General features: G+C 47.9%; 1 protein-coding gene across 1 annotated transcript; it reads left to right on the forward strand.

Annotated features, from left to right (window-relative positions):
* The first annotated feature begins 7884 nt into the window (after window positions 1–7884).
* Window positions 7885–14753, forward strand: LOC124232904 (cytochrome P450 2A13-like). The gene is given in 11 exon segments (XM_046649814.1): window positions 7885–8075; window positions 8078–8139; window positions 8422–8584; window positions 9467–9616; window positions 9859–10019; window positions 11228–11404; window positions 11691–11693; window positions 12463–12601; window positions 13055–13242; window positions 13848–13989; window positions 14533–14753. Coding segments are annotated over 11 exon segments (1482 nt in total). The 5' UTR covers window positions 7885–7960; the 3' UTR covers window positions 14715–14753.
* Window positions 14754–15862: the final 1109 nt, after the last annotated feature.

The raw sequence follows: 15862 nt of genomic DNA on the forward strand, positions 1-15862 counted from the left end.
GCATGTAGATCATTCAGCATAGTTCTTGGCACGTGGCATTCAATAGTCATTAGTTATAATAATAGACACAGTCATTATTATTAGCTGGCTTTTATAAGATGCCATTTATTCCTTCCTTCTTCCATTTCCCCTTCCTGAAGTAGGTTCCTGGGCAGAATGTCTTGGAACTAAATTCCTGGACACAATGAGAAAGTAAACTCCATGGGGTCAGAGGTGGGACTGTGTTGTTGACTGCTATAACATCAACACCTAGGACAGTGCTTGGCACATAGTAGGTGTTCTATTAATGTTTACTTAATAATAATTGTCCAAATTTTCTCTCCATTTTCTAACCCTAGTCAGCATAGGCTCTCCTCTCAATAGCACAGCTTTCCTTAACAATCTCTCCAATGAAGTTTCCACATTTGACCACCTCCAATGAGCCTCAGGGTCAGAAGGTAGGGTCAATACCTCTTGCTTCCCAATAGCACTATGACATCTTGGAGCGTAGATAAGGAGACCTTGTCAGCTAAATTCCAACAATAGGGTCATGCCAGCGTCAGTCTCCATTAATTGCCTTTTCTCTTGAGTATGGCCATATTTTCCTCTATCTTCATATGCCCAGTAATTTTGGATTGTACCCTGATATTACAAGTGATACATTATAGAGACTCTGGATTTTGTTAGTTCTGTTGAACAACATGGATTTATTTTGTTTTAATGAACTGTTAACGTGGCTATGCTCAGATGCTCAGTTATGAAATCTCATTTCAGTTCCTTTAGCCTTTGTTGGCACCACTTGGAATTTTCCAGCAGATTAGTAGTTCAAGGATCAGTGAAAAATTTGGACAGAGTTTGCACATAGAATTTTGGGCTCCCTCTCTGTGGCTACCTCTTTTTTGAGATTCTACTACCACTACCACTAGGCTCTGTAATCACCCTGAACTCCATCCTCTGGTTCTTCAAGTCTGAAAAAGTACAAATTTCTATCTGGGTTTGAGCCACCCCTAAGGCCCTGTCCAGGGCCTGCCTTCAGGCCAAAAGCTATGGGAAACAGGAAATTCCCTTCTCCCAGCTCCCTTCACTGTCTGCCAGTTTTTATTCACTCTCCAGTAATTTCAAGTAATTTTGTTTTTTAAAAATGTTTTGTTCTGAGTTTATAGTGGTTTTGTTTAGGATGCTGGATCCAAAAGGAGCTACTCAACCATTATCAGAATCAGCAAATCCTCACAGCCCTTGTAGAGTATGACTGCTCCACCCTTTTATAAACTTATTTTCTCTTTTGAGTCTGTCGCCTTTATGTCTGTCATGCACCAAGTTTTTCCCTTCTGCCTACTCCCAGTACTACTGGAAAGGAGGCACTTCAGTGGTCATGGGCAGGAGCTATAAAAACAATAAGACAGAAAGAACCTTCACTTTCTTCTTTGGCCTTATCCTTCACTCCATTTCAACCAGCGCTCCCACAGCCTCACCCTAATCCTTGTCAGCACTCTGAAATCTGAAACACGAACATGTCACTCTGACCAAAACCCCTTGTTCTCCAGGTGCATTCACCATCTCATTGCCAATGGCCTCAGTGGTAACAGTGGTTGACAGGGTCTTTGGTAAATGTTCCAAGGAATGAAAAATTGACAGAAGGTCAAGTCTGTCTTCTGTTAAGAGAACTTTTTAAAAAACTTTTAAAAAGCATTTTGGAATTTCCTGTCTCAAGCTTACAGTGAAGTTTTTCAAGAATGACAGGATATCAGGGACTGATTTCTGATGCTTCATAAAGAAAGGAAGAGGCACTTGGCAGTCTAGAGTGGTGGTTGAGGGAATGAAATTCAGAGTTACACAAGGCCTTGTCCAGGCTCTACCCTTATTAGCTTTGGAACGCAAAGAACTCACTTCCCACTCCTTTGGCATTACATAACTTGTTTGCAAAATGGGGATGATAAAACCAACCTTGCAGGCTTGCTGTGACTACTTTTATAAGATCATACTCATAAAAAGCTTCACATAGTAAGGTAATAAGCTCAGTGAATGACATCATTATTAGCAGTACTAGCATTTAAATTGAAAACAAGAAGCTTCACTGAAGATTCTCATTTGGAAATGTTAGAAGGGGGACTTGTCAACACCCCGAATATACAAAATGCACTGAACTGTTTGCTTTAAAAAGGTTATTTTCATGTTATGTCAATTTTGGTTCAATTAAAAAATTAAAGATTCTCACGGGGATGGCCCTGTGGCTGAGTGGTGAAGTTTGCATGCTCTAGTTCAGCGGCCCAGGGTTTTGCTGGTTTGGATCCTGGGCACAGACCTAACACCACTCATCAAGCCATGATGAGGTGGTGTCCCACAGAGCAGAGCCTGAAGGACCTGCAACTAGAATATACAACTATGTTCTCGGGGACTTTGGGGAGAAAAAGAAGAAGAAGAAGAAGAAGAAGAAGAAAAAGAAGAATGGCAACAGGTGTTAGCTCAGGGCCAATCTTTAAAAAAAAAATGTCCTCATTTGAGACAGCATCATAGGTTTCTGGCATACTTATGTACATGATCCTGGTTTTTACTGAGAGATTTGGGTCAGTCTATGAGGTAGAGGATAGAAAGCTAATTGATGAGGCTTGTAAAAGCAACTGGGGGGTGTTGCTGTGAAATGAATGACCAGGCTTGTGAGGGTCTCTCTGCCCACACTGCCATCCTCCCTTCTCCTATCTGTGTACTCCTCCCACAATCCCCAGTTTGAATAACAACTCCTTTAAGAAGGACTCCCAATCTTCAACTCTATGTAGCAAATTATTACTAATAATTACTAATTAATACCAATAGGATCAGTGAGGATTTTAATTTACCCAGGTCTGCTCTCCCACTACTCTAAGAAATCCCTAAGAGAAGGGACTGTGCCTGGTTCAACATGTCCAAAGTTCAATTCATTATCTTCTGCCTCAAACCTGCTCTTGATCTGTGTCCCCAACCAGTAAACAACACTACTATCTATCTCCCACACTGGACTCTTTCCTCACTCTTAACCCACGCACAGCCAACATATAACCAAATAAGAATTAGTTCTTCCTTCCTTATCTTTCTCCAACCCCTCTCTTCCCAGTCAACATGGCTCCATCCTCTCTCACCTGGATGCCTACAGACTCTACTTCCTTATCTCTCAGCTTGTTGTGTCATCTTCTCCAAAGATCTGAAGAATCTTTCTGAAACACAAATCTGGCCATTTTGTTGCCCTGCTTAAAACCCTCTGTGGTTCCCCATTGCCTCAGGACAGAGTCCAAACTCCCCACTAAGTTACAGAAAGTCCATGAATGTCTGGCTCCTGCTGATGGCTCCAGTCTCATCAGTGAACACAGCCTTAGACCTGTATACTCTAACAGCACTCAACAATGCCCCATGGGGCCTCTGGACTTTATACAACTTGATTCCTCTGCTTGGAACTCTCCCTCCCAGGTCTCCCTTTTCTTCTATGGAAAATTCCCACTTAGGCCCCAGTGGCTTAACCTGAACCTACAAGTTTGAATCAGGTGCCATATCTGGGCTCCTACAGACGTCTGTAACTCTCCTATTCCAGCTCTGACTTCTCTTCCTGTGCCTTCTCATCTCAGCACTGGACCCTCTGCCTGGGCCTTCTCCTCCCAGCTGTGACCCTTGTGCCTGGGCCTTCTCATCCCAGCACTGTCCCTTCTGAGCTGTCATATCTTGTTACTGGTCTGTCTCCCTCTCTGGAACAGGAGCTCCATGAGGGCAGAGCCCAGGCGTGTGTTGGTCATTCTCTGTGTCCTCAGCAGCACTCAGCACAGAATGGCACAGAGAAGTTGGTTTGGTGCACACTGGCTCAATGACTCTGTTAATGGCTTAGGAGGCTGGGGGTGACATTGTGGGAAAGAGTATTTTCTGGGAGGATATTTAAATTGATTCAATGGTAGTGACTTGCTTCAAAATGCTCTCAAGACACACCTGTCCTATGGAGGCTTTTTCTACCTAGTGTGACCCTTGAAACCCAAAGGAGGTAATACCCTGAAAAATTAGGGAACCAACTAGTTTTAAGGTGAGAAATGGAGCTGGGGCAGGGCTGTGCTTGAATACAAACACAGGCACAAGCAGATCTCAGACGCACATGTGTATATAACATGGCTCGCATGCCTACATACTACACTAGAATGCATGCAAAAACATCCATATACTCATATATAGTCACCAGTTGTAATGCACAGAAACATGAATATAGAGTCATACATCATGTAGATATCCCCCAACAGGCGTGTAGAAAGCATGCCAACAGACAGACACAGACATGGGCATGCATTCAGGTACACTGGCATGGACATGCACACACCCTGTCATGCATCACACAGATGTGCATATATAGACATAAACAGGTACAGACACCCACTCATGCACAAACACAAACTCCACAAAGACATGCATCTGCATAAATGCATATATCAACATGGACATGCTGAAACACAAATGCACACAGACATGCAAAGACACCCCAACTATGCACTGACAATGACACATACAGTTATGTGTCACTTATGATGGGGATGCGTTCTGAGAAATGCATCATAGGTGATTTCATCGTTTTGTGAACATCATAGAGTACCATTACACAACCTAGATGGTATAACCTACTACACAGCTAGGCTCTATGGTACTAATCTTAGGGGACCACCATCATACAGGTGATCCACTGTTGACCGAAATGTCATCATGTGGCACGTGACTGTGTACAGATGTATACCTGAGAAGAAACGTGACAGAAGCATCTAGGAGAATCCACTGGACAAAATGATGCAATCATAAATAGAGTCAGAAGCACATGGGAGAGAGAGAGAGAGAGAGGGAGAGAGAGAAAGAGAGAGGTGGATGGACAAAGACTTGTGCAGAGCTTCATGCCCATCCGGAACAATCTGAGTCTCTAACCTTGACCCAGCCTTACTCAGGAACTGCCTAATCCACCACCCTCCACGGGGCCGCCCAGATCAATGTCTTATTCCCAGGTTCAGCAAGTCAGCTCAGCTGCGCTGAGGAAGAAATGGGGAGGGAGGTTCCCCCAAAACTTTCTCTCTCTTCCTCCTTTCCCAAAGGGAAAGCTGTGGGAACTAGACTAAAGAATGTAAAAGTGAGAAGGGGGTTTAGTGATCCTCTCATCCATCTCCTTCATCTCGTGGATTAATAACAAGAACAGCTAATATTTATTGAGCACTTACCATCCTGGACTCAACATGCATTAAGCCATTGACTCCTCACTAAAATAGCCTAAGAGGTGACCACTGTTATTGGCCCCCTAAGGCTCAGAAAGTTGAGGTTACGTGTTCAAGATCACACAACAAAGATGGATAAGGTTAAGATTCCAATCCATGTCATAATTTTGCTCTCAACTAGTGTACTATTCATCCAGAGAGGACAAGAGATTTTCCTGGGTTCACACTAGCTTACCCTAGAAGCCCATTCCAGGGCACCCCACACTGGCACAAGTCATGCTTCTGAGGGAGAAAGTGGGTGATGACAGACACTGATCTCTTATTCCATGTTCCAGGGTCATCAACAAGCTAACCTCACTTGACTTCTCTGTCCCCAAATACTTCTTCCAGTCTTCCTGTCTCACCCTCTCCCTGTCCAGCTCATGGCAGCCTGTCTGAACACTCAGTGCGCTTTCTGGTGCCAACCTCACAGAGAAACAAACTCCCCCAAATTCTAGTTCCCTCATTGTTAAGGAAAAAAGGGGATTGGAGGAGCCAATCCAGATGCAGGTTGGTGATGGGATTGGGGGGATCAATACCTGCGGAGCCCACACTAATCCTTTTTCCCTTCTCTTCCCCCTCCAAAAGCAGCAAACAACTGTCCTCCCTCAGCTTTGTTCTCTTCTCTTAGTTCCCTCCCCACAGGACTCAGCGTTCAGCAGCCTAGAATGCTTTGAGCAAAATGCCAGTCCTGGGGGTGCCAACCTCACCCTCCTGCCCTTGTCCAAGGTGAGAGGTGGCACTTGAGTCGGGTAGTCCACTGTCAGAGCCTGCCCAGCACCCAGGTGGGGCCCCTTTCAGGCCCACATAGGACCAATCTCAGCTCCTGCCTGATGCTCATGTCAGAGCCTGCTGAGACTAAGTTCAGAGCCTATACGGTGCCATCCTTATGTCCTCCTGAGGCCAGCCTCAATGACCACCTGGGCCTACCTAAAGAGCCCTTTTGGTACCAGAAGTGGCTCTATTAATGCTCTCTTGGTATCAAGTTCAGTGCCAACATGTTTTCAATCCTGGTGTCTACCAGGGGTCCAACTCAATACCAACATGATGCCGTTCCCTCTCCAGGCTGACTTGACGCCAGTGTAATCTCTGTGTCCAATGCTGAAGCCAATCTCAGCACTTACCTGTTGCTAAACTTGGTCTCCCCTTCCCCCAGGCTGGGCTATACCAGTCAATGATGAAGAAGGGAAGAGAGTTCAAATTCTAGGTCTCTCACTTCTACCTGTGTGACCTCAAACAAGGGGCTTTATGGAGTTCTGGTCTTCTGAACTGCAAAATTAGGATGATGATGAACCAGCCCCGTTGTTGTAATGATTTGATAAGATCGTGTATATGTAGACTTAATTTTCACAGTTAGTTTCACCAAAGAGCAACTGTCATTATTAGTAAGGAAGAATGACAAAGAGGGAAGGACAGCAGGGCTACTCATCTTTTCTCTACTTCCACTTTCAAAATCCCTGGACCCATCTCTGTTCCCGACACTGGACTTTACCCAAATCTCTCCTGCTATAGTTCCCTCTGTCAGCTAATAACAGCCCTGAAAAATCAGGAATTACCTCTAAAGGGAGCTTCAGACATCCTCAAATACTTACCTTCTCTTCTCAAATACTCCCTTTACATTGGTGGGAAAACTCAGTCCCAGAAAGGGGGCATAAGAGTGCAGAGCAGGAGAGACGGGAGTCACATGTGGGCCGTGTACCCAGTCTCTGTTTTCTGTCCCCTTATGCCTATATATAAAATGGGAAACATTAAGAATGACAATAATAACAGTAATGAGGTAATCAACCTAGTGAGCTTCCTGAAGGATCTGGGAAGGGGGCCAGTGGAGCTCTCCGTAAATTATAATGCTTGAGACAGTAGGTACTTTTTGGTATCATGCTGGTAGTTTTCATCACTATTTACACAAGTCCTGCCAAGTCCCTCTGCCAACTAGGATCATACTTCTCTCCTATTCTGTGGAAATTTTCACTGAAATGTGACTCTGGACTTCAACCTCTTTTCCAACCAGAGATGGGCAATTCTGTCACCTATCCTGACCTTGCTTTGCCATCTCACTGAGGATTCTGGGCAGTAAGAGGTGGCAATGTGTCCAAAACAACAGTGGGTCAGTACCTGGGGTCAGGTGCTGACTCACTGATCCAGCTGCACTCTCTGTATACTTTTCCACCCAGGAACCCCACAGCCACAGCCTGGGGTTCTTCCTCACCTCAAGATCCTCAAATCCATTCCCCGGAACCTCACCTCCTGAGACCTTTAAACCTACATCCCTCCTCAACAAAAGACCTCCAAATCAAGAACCACACATCCTACCTCATTCCAAAATCCTAAATCCAGATCTTTAGATTCTTCCCTCTTGAGACCCCAAAATCCACAACTTTTGGTTGCCTTCTCACACTGAGACTCCAAATCTCAAGCTCAGGACCCTCTTCACCATGCAAATACTCTAAGCATTCAGTTGTGGCATTTATCTACCGCTTCCCATACTGAAGTCCACAGCACTGGGGTGGCCCCTCTTGAGGGGCCACAAATTCAGTTTTGGGCCCAATCCCTGTTCATCTGCCCTGGGGTCCCCCTCCTCCTTCCCTGCTGGCTGTGCCCAAGCTAGGCAGGGAGTATGGTTGGAGGTGTAGTTTGGAGGTGAAATGAGACAATTACACCATCAGGACCAAAATCCACCATCTCTCCCAGGTAGTATAAAGGCAAACCTTCCCAGCCATCGCCATCTGGCTGTCACTTTCAGGGCCACCATGCTGGCCTCAGGGCTGCTTCTGGTGGCTTTGCTGGCCTGCCTGGTTTTAATGGTTTTCATGTCAGTCTGGTGGCAGAGGGAGCTCTGGGGAAAGCTGCCTCCTGGACCCACCCCATGCCCTTCATCGGGAACTACCTGCAGCTGGACACAGAGCAGATATGCGACTCCCTCATGAAGGTGCCATCAGAGGGAGATGGGTGGAATGGTGTGGGGGTGTGTGCCTAACCAGTTTGGCTAGGATTTTGAGGCAGAGGATTGACAAAGTTGGACCAGAGTTTCAGGAAAGGGGAATTTTGAAGGTTCAGCATCAGGATCCTAGGCAGGAAACACCAGATCTTGGGATCTCCAGCCTCTTGCCTGTGAGAACCTATGGGGAAATGCATCTTAGTGCTTGAGGCCTGGGTACAGGGCCAGTTCAGAGTTGGGGCTGCTCCCTCTAACCACTCCCACCTCCATCAGATCAGCAAGCGCTATGGGCCAGTGTGCATGGTTCACCTGGGGCCCCGGAGGGTCGTGGTGCTGCGTGGATACGAAGCTGTAAAGGAGGCTCTGATAGACCAGGCAGAGGAATTCAGTGGACGAGGAGAGCTGGCCGTTGCTGACCGGATCTTCAAAGGCTATGGTGAGAGGGACTGGTGGGGGAATGTGGGCAGGCTGACTTTGTGACCTCAGTGGGGTCTCCAGTCTTCTTCTTGCTCCCCCATCCCCTCAGGCTGTGACAGAGCCTTCTTCTGTCTTCTCTGGCCCCATCTCTGTTCATTGGTGCCTCTTCTCTTGTCTCTAAATTATCTTAGAGTTTATGCCTCTCTGCTTCTCCCTGCCTGTCTCTGCCCCATCTCTCTGTTCCTTCTCACTAGATGTCTCTTCTTTCTCTGTAACTGTTAGAACCTCTTGATTTCTGCTTTGGAACCCTTGTCTTCTGTCACCGTGTGTCTTTTGTCTTTTTCTTCTTCTCAGCTTCTGTGCTTCCTTGTGTTTCTCTCTCCCTCTCCCACTCTTTCTCCTTCCTTAATCTTAGAATCTCACATTATTTCTGCTTCAAAGTCCCCATGCTTCTGTCTCCTGGTGAGTCTCTCCTCTCTCCAGACCACCTGTGTTTCTCTCTCCATATTTTCCTTTCTTCTCTAGGCTCAGTTTTAGAATGTTTCACAATTTTATATATACCTCTCAAAACTCCACATATCTCACTTGCCTCCCTCCCCTCCCCTCTTCTCATGAGTGTCTGTATATCTCCGTTTCTCTGTGCATCTGTCTTGCTTCTCTCCTTCTGATTCTTTTCTTCCAAGTCAGTCTCTCTTTCTGTATTTCTCTGACTCTGAGTCTCTATATCTCCCTCTTTCTGCTGTTTCTCTCTCTGCTGGCTTTCTCTCAGAGTCTCTCCATCTTTCACCTGCTCCCTCTCTCTCTGCTCAGCTCTCCCTACTTCTCAGGATCCCCTGGGGCTGGTCTGTGTTGTGCCCCTGCCCCTCTCTGCCCTTTCTCCACTCCTATGCTCCCTCCCCAGGCGTGGCATTCAGCAACGGGGAGCGGGCCAAGCAGCTCAGGCGCTTCTCCATCACCACACTGAGGGACTTCGGAGTGGGTAAGCGTGGCATTGAGGAGCGCATCCAGGAGGAGGCGGGCTTCCTCATTGAGGCCTTCCAGAGCATGCGTGGTGAGTGGGGGACCCTGGAGTATTCGGGAAGGAGGAGAAAAACACCTGATGGGGACACATGCATTCTTGCCTGGGAAGGGGACTAGGTTGGGGGAAGGTGTCAGGCTTTCAGCTCTGGGGTCTGGTGCTGGAAAGTTTGGCTCTTCACGTCAGTGGCTCCCTCAAATTTTCAGACTGGCAACTGACTGCTGAGTTGACTCTTCCCCAAATCCATCTCTCCCCGATCCCATCCCACTCCCCAGGCAACTTCATTGATCCCACCTTCTTCCTGAGCCAAGCTGTCTCCAATGTCATCAGCTCTATTGTCTTTGGGAACCGCTTTGACTATGAGGACAAAGAGTTCCTGTCACTGCTGCGTATGATGCACGGAAGCTTCCAGTTCACAGCTACATCTACGGGGCAGGTAACCCATCCCAGTATGGCTCTACCAGGTCCCTACTACAACATGCCAAGTCCTCTTCCACGTGGAGACAGGTGTCCCAAACTCCCAATCTCCTCCAGACAAGGTCCCTCAAGTCCAGCCCCGACTCTTGGACAACTGGACAGTTGCATCAGATTCAGGACAGGCTCCCAATACCCAATCTCCACTGACACCTGGATATCTCAACAGATGCCCTGATCCCCCCCCCCCCCCCCACACACACACAAAAGCAAACCAGAGCCTGCAGGCAAGATTCATGCTTTCAACCAAGTTCTCTCGCTTGGGCAGGTGTTTCCATCCCAACTTACCTTAATACCTCACAGGTGCCCCTTGTTAAGATATTCCTTCTTTCCATCTGAATTTCTTAACATCTGGAATAGTAACCACCTCAGCCCACCCCCTAAATACCTGAACACCTGGTGCTGCAAAATGAAGCCCACCAAAATCATTTGATATCTACACACATATCCAAACTAGTCCACTGGAATATCTAGACAAAAGCCTGCTGTCTAGCCCACTAAAATATCTGAACATCTAGACAGGTACCCCAACGAAGACCCCTAAACACTTAAACACCTGGATAGATTGTTCCACAAACACCCAAATAAATGTCCCTCAACCCAGCCCTGTTAAACACCCATAGAAAGGACCCTTATCGGGCAATTTGAATATCTGAACACCTGAAGAAGTATCTCCTCCACTTTAACACCTGCACTTCAGCACAACTTTACTACCTGAACACCTGTACAGAAGCCTCCAATCTAGATCCCCAAAATATCTGCACAGTTGTCTCCTACTGAGCCCACCTGAATGTCTAAACACCTAGACAACTGACCGCCCACACCAGTGCCACCTGAATAGGTAAACACTTGGACAGGTGTCTCCCAACCCAACCTAACCTGAATATTTGAAAATCTAGATCTGTGCTCCCATCCAGACCCATCTGAATATCTGAACCCTGGATATGTGTCTCAATCCATCTCACCTAAATTCTTAGACAGGAATGCTCACACTTACCTCATGTGAAAACTTAGATATCTATTCCCATCCAGCCCCATCTAAATACCTCAACACCTGGGCAGGTGCCTTTAACCCAGTGCCTTCCTGGCCCTGAGACAGGTCCCACTGCCATCGAGTCCTGCCCACTAACAACTGTCCTTCCCTTTTCTTCCTCTGTCCCCCACTCTTAGCTCTATGAGATGTTCTACTCAGTGATGAAACACCTGCCAGGGCCACAGCAACAGGCCTTTAAGGAGCTGCAGGGCCTGGAGGACTTCATAGCCAAGAAGGTGGAGCAGAACCAACGCACCCTGGATCCCAACTCCCCGCGCAACTTCATCGACTCCTTCCTCATCCGCATGCAGCAGGTACACCCCAGCAGCCAGGTGGGCAGGTCCAAAGCCAGGCAGAGGGAAATCAGGCTGGGGATGCAGGAGAACAGAGGCCCATTCGAATGAGTCCCCTATCACAATAAACCTCACAATCCAAGTTATAATTAGCCGCCACTGTTCCATCTACTGAGCCCTTACCCAGGGCCAGTCGTGTGCATGCAAATCATAACAGCAAGCACTTCCATAACACTACCATGTGCCAGGCACTATGTTAAGTGCTTCACGGTATTCGCCTACTTAAAACTCAGAACAGCTCTTGAAGGAGGTTCTATTATGACCGCAGTTTTACAACTGAGGGAAGTGAGGCCTAGGGAGTATAAGTGGACTGCCTGATGTCACACAGCAAGGAAGCAGTGGAACTAGGTTAAATCCTGGTGTCCTTCACGTTTGGCCTGGTGCTTTTAGCCACCATGTTCTCTTACCTTTCGTACCCTGGTTATCAGATGCACCTGTGCGGACAGGTGACTTTCTTTACCATGAGACAGTGGAGGGGGGGGTGTCCCCTCCCCCATCTGGAGGTCAATCTCGCTTTTGTGAAGAAAGGAGAGGAGACTTTATGGAGTCTCGAAGTTCAAGGTGAAAGGAGCAAGGGAGGGATTTCTCCATAGTAAGGTTCAAGAATTTTAGTGAAGGAATAGGATGCTGTTGCTTAAAATTCTGTGTCTGTGTCTCAGAAAATTGGTCTCTCTTTAACCTTCTCTGAATCATTCTATCATGCCATCTCTGTGCCTCTTTTTCACTCAGTGTCTCTCACTATCCCTCTCTTTCTAAATATTCCTACCAAAAAAGGTGACCACTAAGCTGATAATTAAAAGACAGATAGTCAGCCAGCAGAGAATGTGAGAAGAGCAAATCAGGCAGAGCCACCAGCCAGGGAAAAGGCTTGCAGACCAGAGAAAGCCTGGCAGAACTAGGATCCCTCTTCCCACCTTTGTTCTGGATTTAGGAGAAGCAGGCCCTAAAGAAAAACCTCAGAAGGGCCCTGAGACCATGGAGGAGTGAGCTTGTCCTGAAGCCTCCTCTCGCTGCGGGAGCAGAAGAACCCCAACACGGAGTTCTGCTTGAAGAACCTGGTGCTGACCACGTTGAACCTCTTCATTGGTGGCACAGAGACGGTCAGCATAACCCTGCGTTATGGCTTCCTGCTGCTGATGAAGCACCCAGATATAGAGGGTACGGCTGGAGGGTGCATGAAAGTGGGGGTCACAGATCCTCAAAAATCCTGTAAGCCCACGGCAATGTTCCCAACTCTCTCAGATCCCCGGATCCTCAGACACGCCCTGCTATCCCGAGACTGGGTGATATTTAGCTGATGGGCACCAGTCAAGTTTCACCAGCTGTTAAAATATTTGAAATATCAGAATTGATTGGATGGCTCCTATGCTAAGCCTACCGAGTGCCACTCCCTGCCCTGATTGCAGACCATCCCCAAAGACTCCTCCCTTGGACTTTTCCTATGATTCTGGTACGATCAGGTGAACAGAGACCTGGGCTAACAATGCGTATGGCAGATGTCTGTTTTGAACACGTAAATGTCACAAATGGACGTATAGTTGTTCACACTTGGACTATCATCCCGGCCCTCAGACCCCTAGATACCTAAACATAGTCCCTTCCTCCCCCCAGCCAAGGTTCATGAGGAGATTGATCGAGTGATTGGCAAGAACCGTCAGCCCAAGTTTGAGGACCGGGCCAAGATGCCATACACAGAGGCAGTGATCCACGAAATCCAAAGATTTGGAGATGTGATCCCCATGAGCCTGGCCCGTAGAGTTACCAAGGATATCAAGTTTCGGGGCTTCCTCATCCCCAAGGTGCTGCTCTGCCCTGCCTAGAGGGACCTCCAATCTGCTCCCTGTGACCCCATCCCCCTTAGAAGCTCCTCAGCCCCTGTCCGACTCCCTCAGTCAAAGACTCCCAACCACCACATCCCTTCAACCTTCCCACTCAGAGACTCCTGAATTCCATCTCTCCGCCGACCTCTTGCCTCAGGGAATATGAACCCCATGTTCCCCAAATGTCCTCTCTCAGAGAACATGAACCCCCATGTCACTCCAGCCTCCTGCCTTGAGAGACATGAACTGCTTGTCCTCCAGACCTCAAGCCTCAAGAGTCATGGAATTCGTGTTCTTCAAACTTCCCTTCTCAGGGAAGAAACTTCCCGTCCCCTGAACTTCCTATCTCAGAGACTATGACCACCCATTACCCCAAACCTTTGGCCTCGGAAACACAGACCCCATGAAGCACAAACTTCCTACCTCAGGGACGTGAATCTCAAGTCCCTCAAAGGACCCGAACTCCCATGTCTCCCATTTCTCTTTATCTGGGCTGCTCAAATTCCCCCTCCAACCCCCATGGGCTTTCTGCACACCCATCTCCTACTCTGCCTTATCAAATCCTCTGGCCTCCTCCCCACCAGGGCACTGAAGTGTTCCTTATGCTGGGCTCCGTCCTGAGAGACCCCAAGTTCTTCTCCAATCCCCACGATTTCAACCCCCAGCACTTCCTGGATGAGAAGGGGCAGTTTAAGAAGAGTGATGCTTTTGTGCCTTTCTCCATTGGTAAGAGACCACTATCTGCTGCCAAGCCACCACTCACACCCAACGGGGACTCCTTCTTTTTCTGAGGTGTAGCCTGGTATCCTTCTCCACCTTGGAAGTCCCTCTTAGAATCTACCTTGGAGGCAACCAGTTGCAACTACCCTAACTACCAAGTACCTGGGTCCAGGAAAAAGCAAAGGGATGCTTATACCCCTTTCAGAGCTGGGGAAAACCAAGGCCTAGTGTGAGTTAGAGATTTGTCCCAGGTCACTTAAATTCTTCAGATGGCTGGGAAGGAGATGACAGCATAGCAGCCATATTTGAGAGCATATTCAAGGAGAAGGGGCATCTAAAGTTCTCATTGTTACAGCTTGGTATAGCTCACCCCCATCCCAGGTACACTGGAGAATGAGGCTCAGAGAGGGTTAGAGACTTCTCAGAAATGTCTCAGGCCACGATATTCCAGCCCCTCCTCCCGGAGAGAATGCAGCTGGCGTCTGGTAGTGGGTCGAGTCAGTGGTGAGAGTTGGCCTCACCTCCACACCTCCCATCTCGTCTCTTCAGGAAAGCGGCACTGCTTTGGAGAAGGCCTGGCTAGAATGGAGCTCTTTCTCTTCCTCACCACCATCATGCAGAATTTCTGCTTCAAGCACTCTCAGTCGCCCCAGGATATCGACGTGTCCCCGAAACACGTGGGCTTTGTCAGCATCCCAAGAAACTACACCATGAGCCTCCAGCCCCGCTAAGCCAGGGCTGTGCCAGGACAGGGCTAGTGGGAGCAGGAATTCGGGGAGAGGGAGCCTGGGTTTGGCTAGCTGGAAGGTGGGGCCAGCGGGAGGGGCGGGGCTAAGGAGGGGGTTGGGCTGGGGGGAGTTTCGAGGGGCAAGGTGGATAGGAGTGGAAGAAGAAAGAGAACGGGCTGTGTCTGTTCACCTTGCTAGAGCTAGCTCCTTCAGAGCTGGGGTGAGAGGAAGGGATACCTTACCCTAGATTGTGAAGAAGAAGAGCAGCTATTATTTACTGAGCAAGTGCTCCGTGTCAGCTCTCTGCTGAAAGCATTACACGCTCACCTCACTTAATGCTCACAAACCTGTAAGACAGGGATCAGTGTTCATGCCATTTTACAGTTGACAGAGCTGAGGCTCAGACAGATGAAGTCTCTGTCCTGGGTCCTACAGAACACAGTAAGTGCCCAGCAAGTACTTGACCACAGATCTGTGCAGGGATCGCTCTACTTGGCCCACAGTCTATTGGCTAGATTCTCAAAAGACACCCCTTCCTCACACGAAAAACAGCAGTTTAGTTTATTACTGAACAGCCTGAACAGCTCTGTCCAGGGGCTTTTTTCCAGAACCCTGACAGGCAGCTGACCTGGCTTCACTACACACTTGCCCACACTCTTGCTCATTCGTGCACACTTTGGATGCCAGGGAATACTTCATGCCTCCCACCAGATAAGGCCACTGTGTCAATCAGAGTCAGACCTGGGGACAGTAGTCAGACCTCTTTGTGAAGTGGTTGAGGGAGAGAAACACTTTCAGAGAATTCTAGGAGAACTTTAGTCATAGCACAGCCATGTGCATGTGTGTGTGTGTAAGCAGGCATGTGTGCATACTGGGATATGATTGTATGTTGGCCTGAGAGTATGGATGAACTCATATTTCCTATGAGATTTTGAAGGCAGGGCTCTGTCTGATGGATCTGGGGTCTTATCTCCAGATCTGGGACTTAAGTGTCTCAGAGTCACCTGCCTCCTCTTGAATGCGTTAGTGTATGTTCCCTTAGAAGCGGCATCGGCCTTAGGTCCGTGTGTTAGATCTAGAGTCAGATGTAGCCATACATCTAAATGCTACACAGACCCCACCCTCACAAAACTTGCTGGACTTGAAGGACC

The sequence above is a fragment of the Equus quagga genome, unplaced genomic scaffold (genome assembly GCF_021613505.1).
Source record: "Equus quagga isolate Etosha38 unplaced genomic scaffold, UCLA_HA_Equagga_1.0 145896_RagTag, whole genome shotgun sequence".
In the NCBI taxonomy this organism is placed as follows: domain Eukaryota; kingdom Metazoa; phylum Chordata; class Mammalia; order Perissodactyla; family Equidae; genus Equus; species Equus quagga.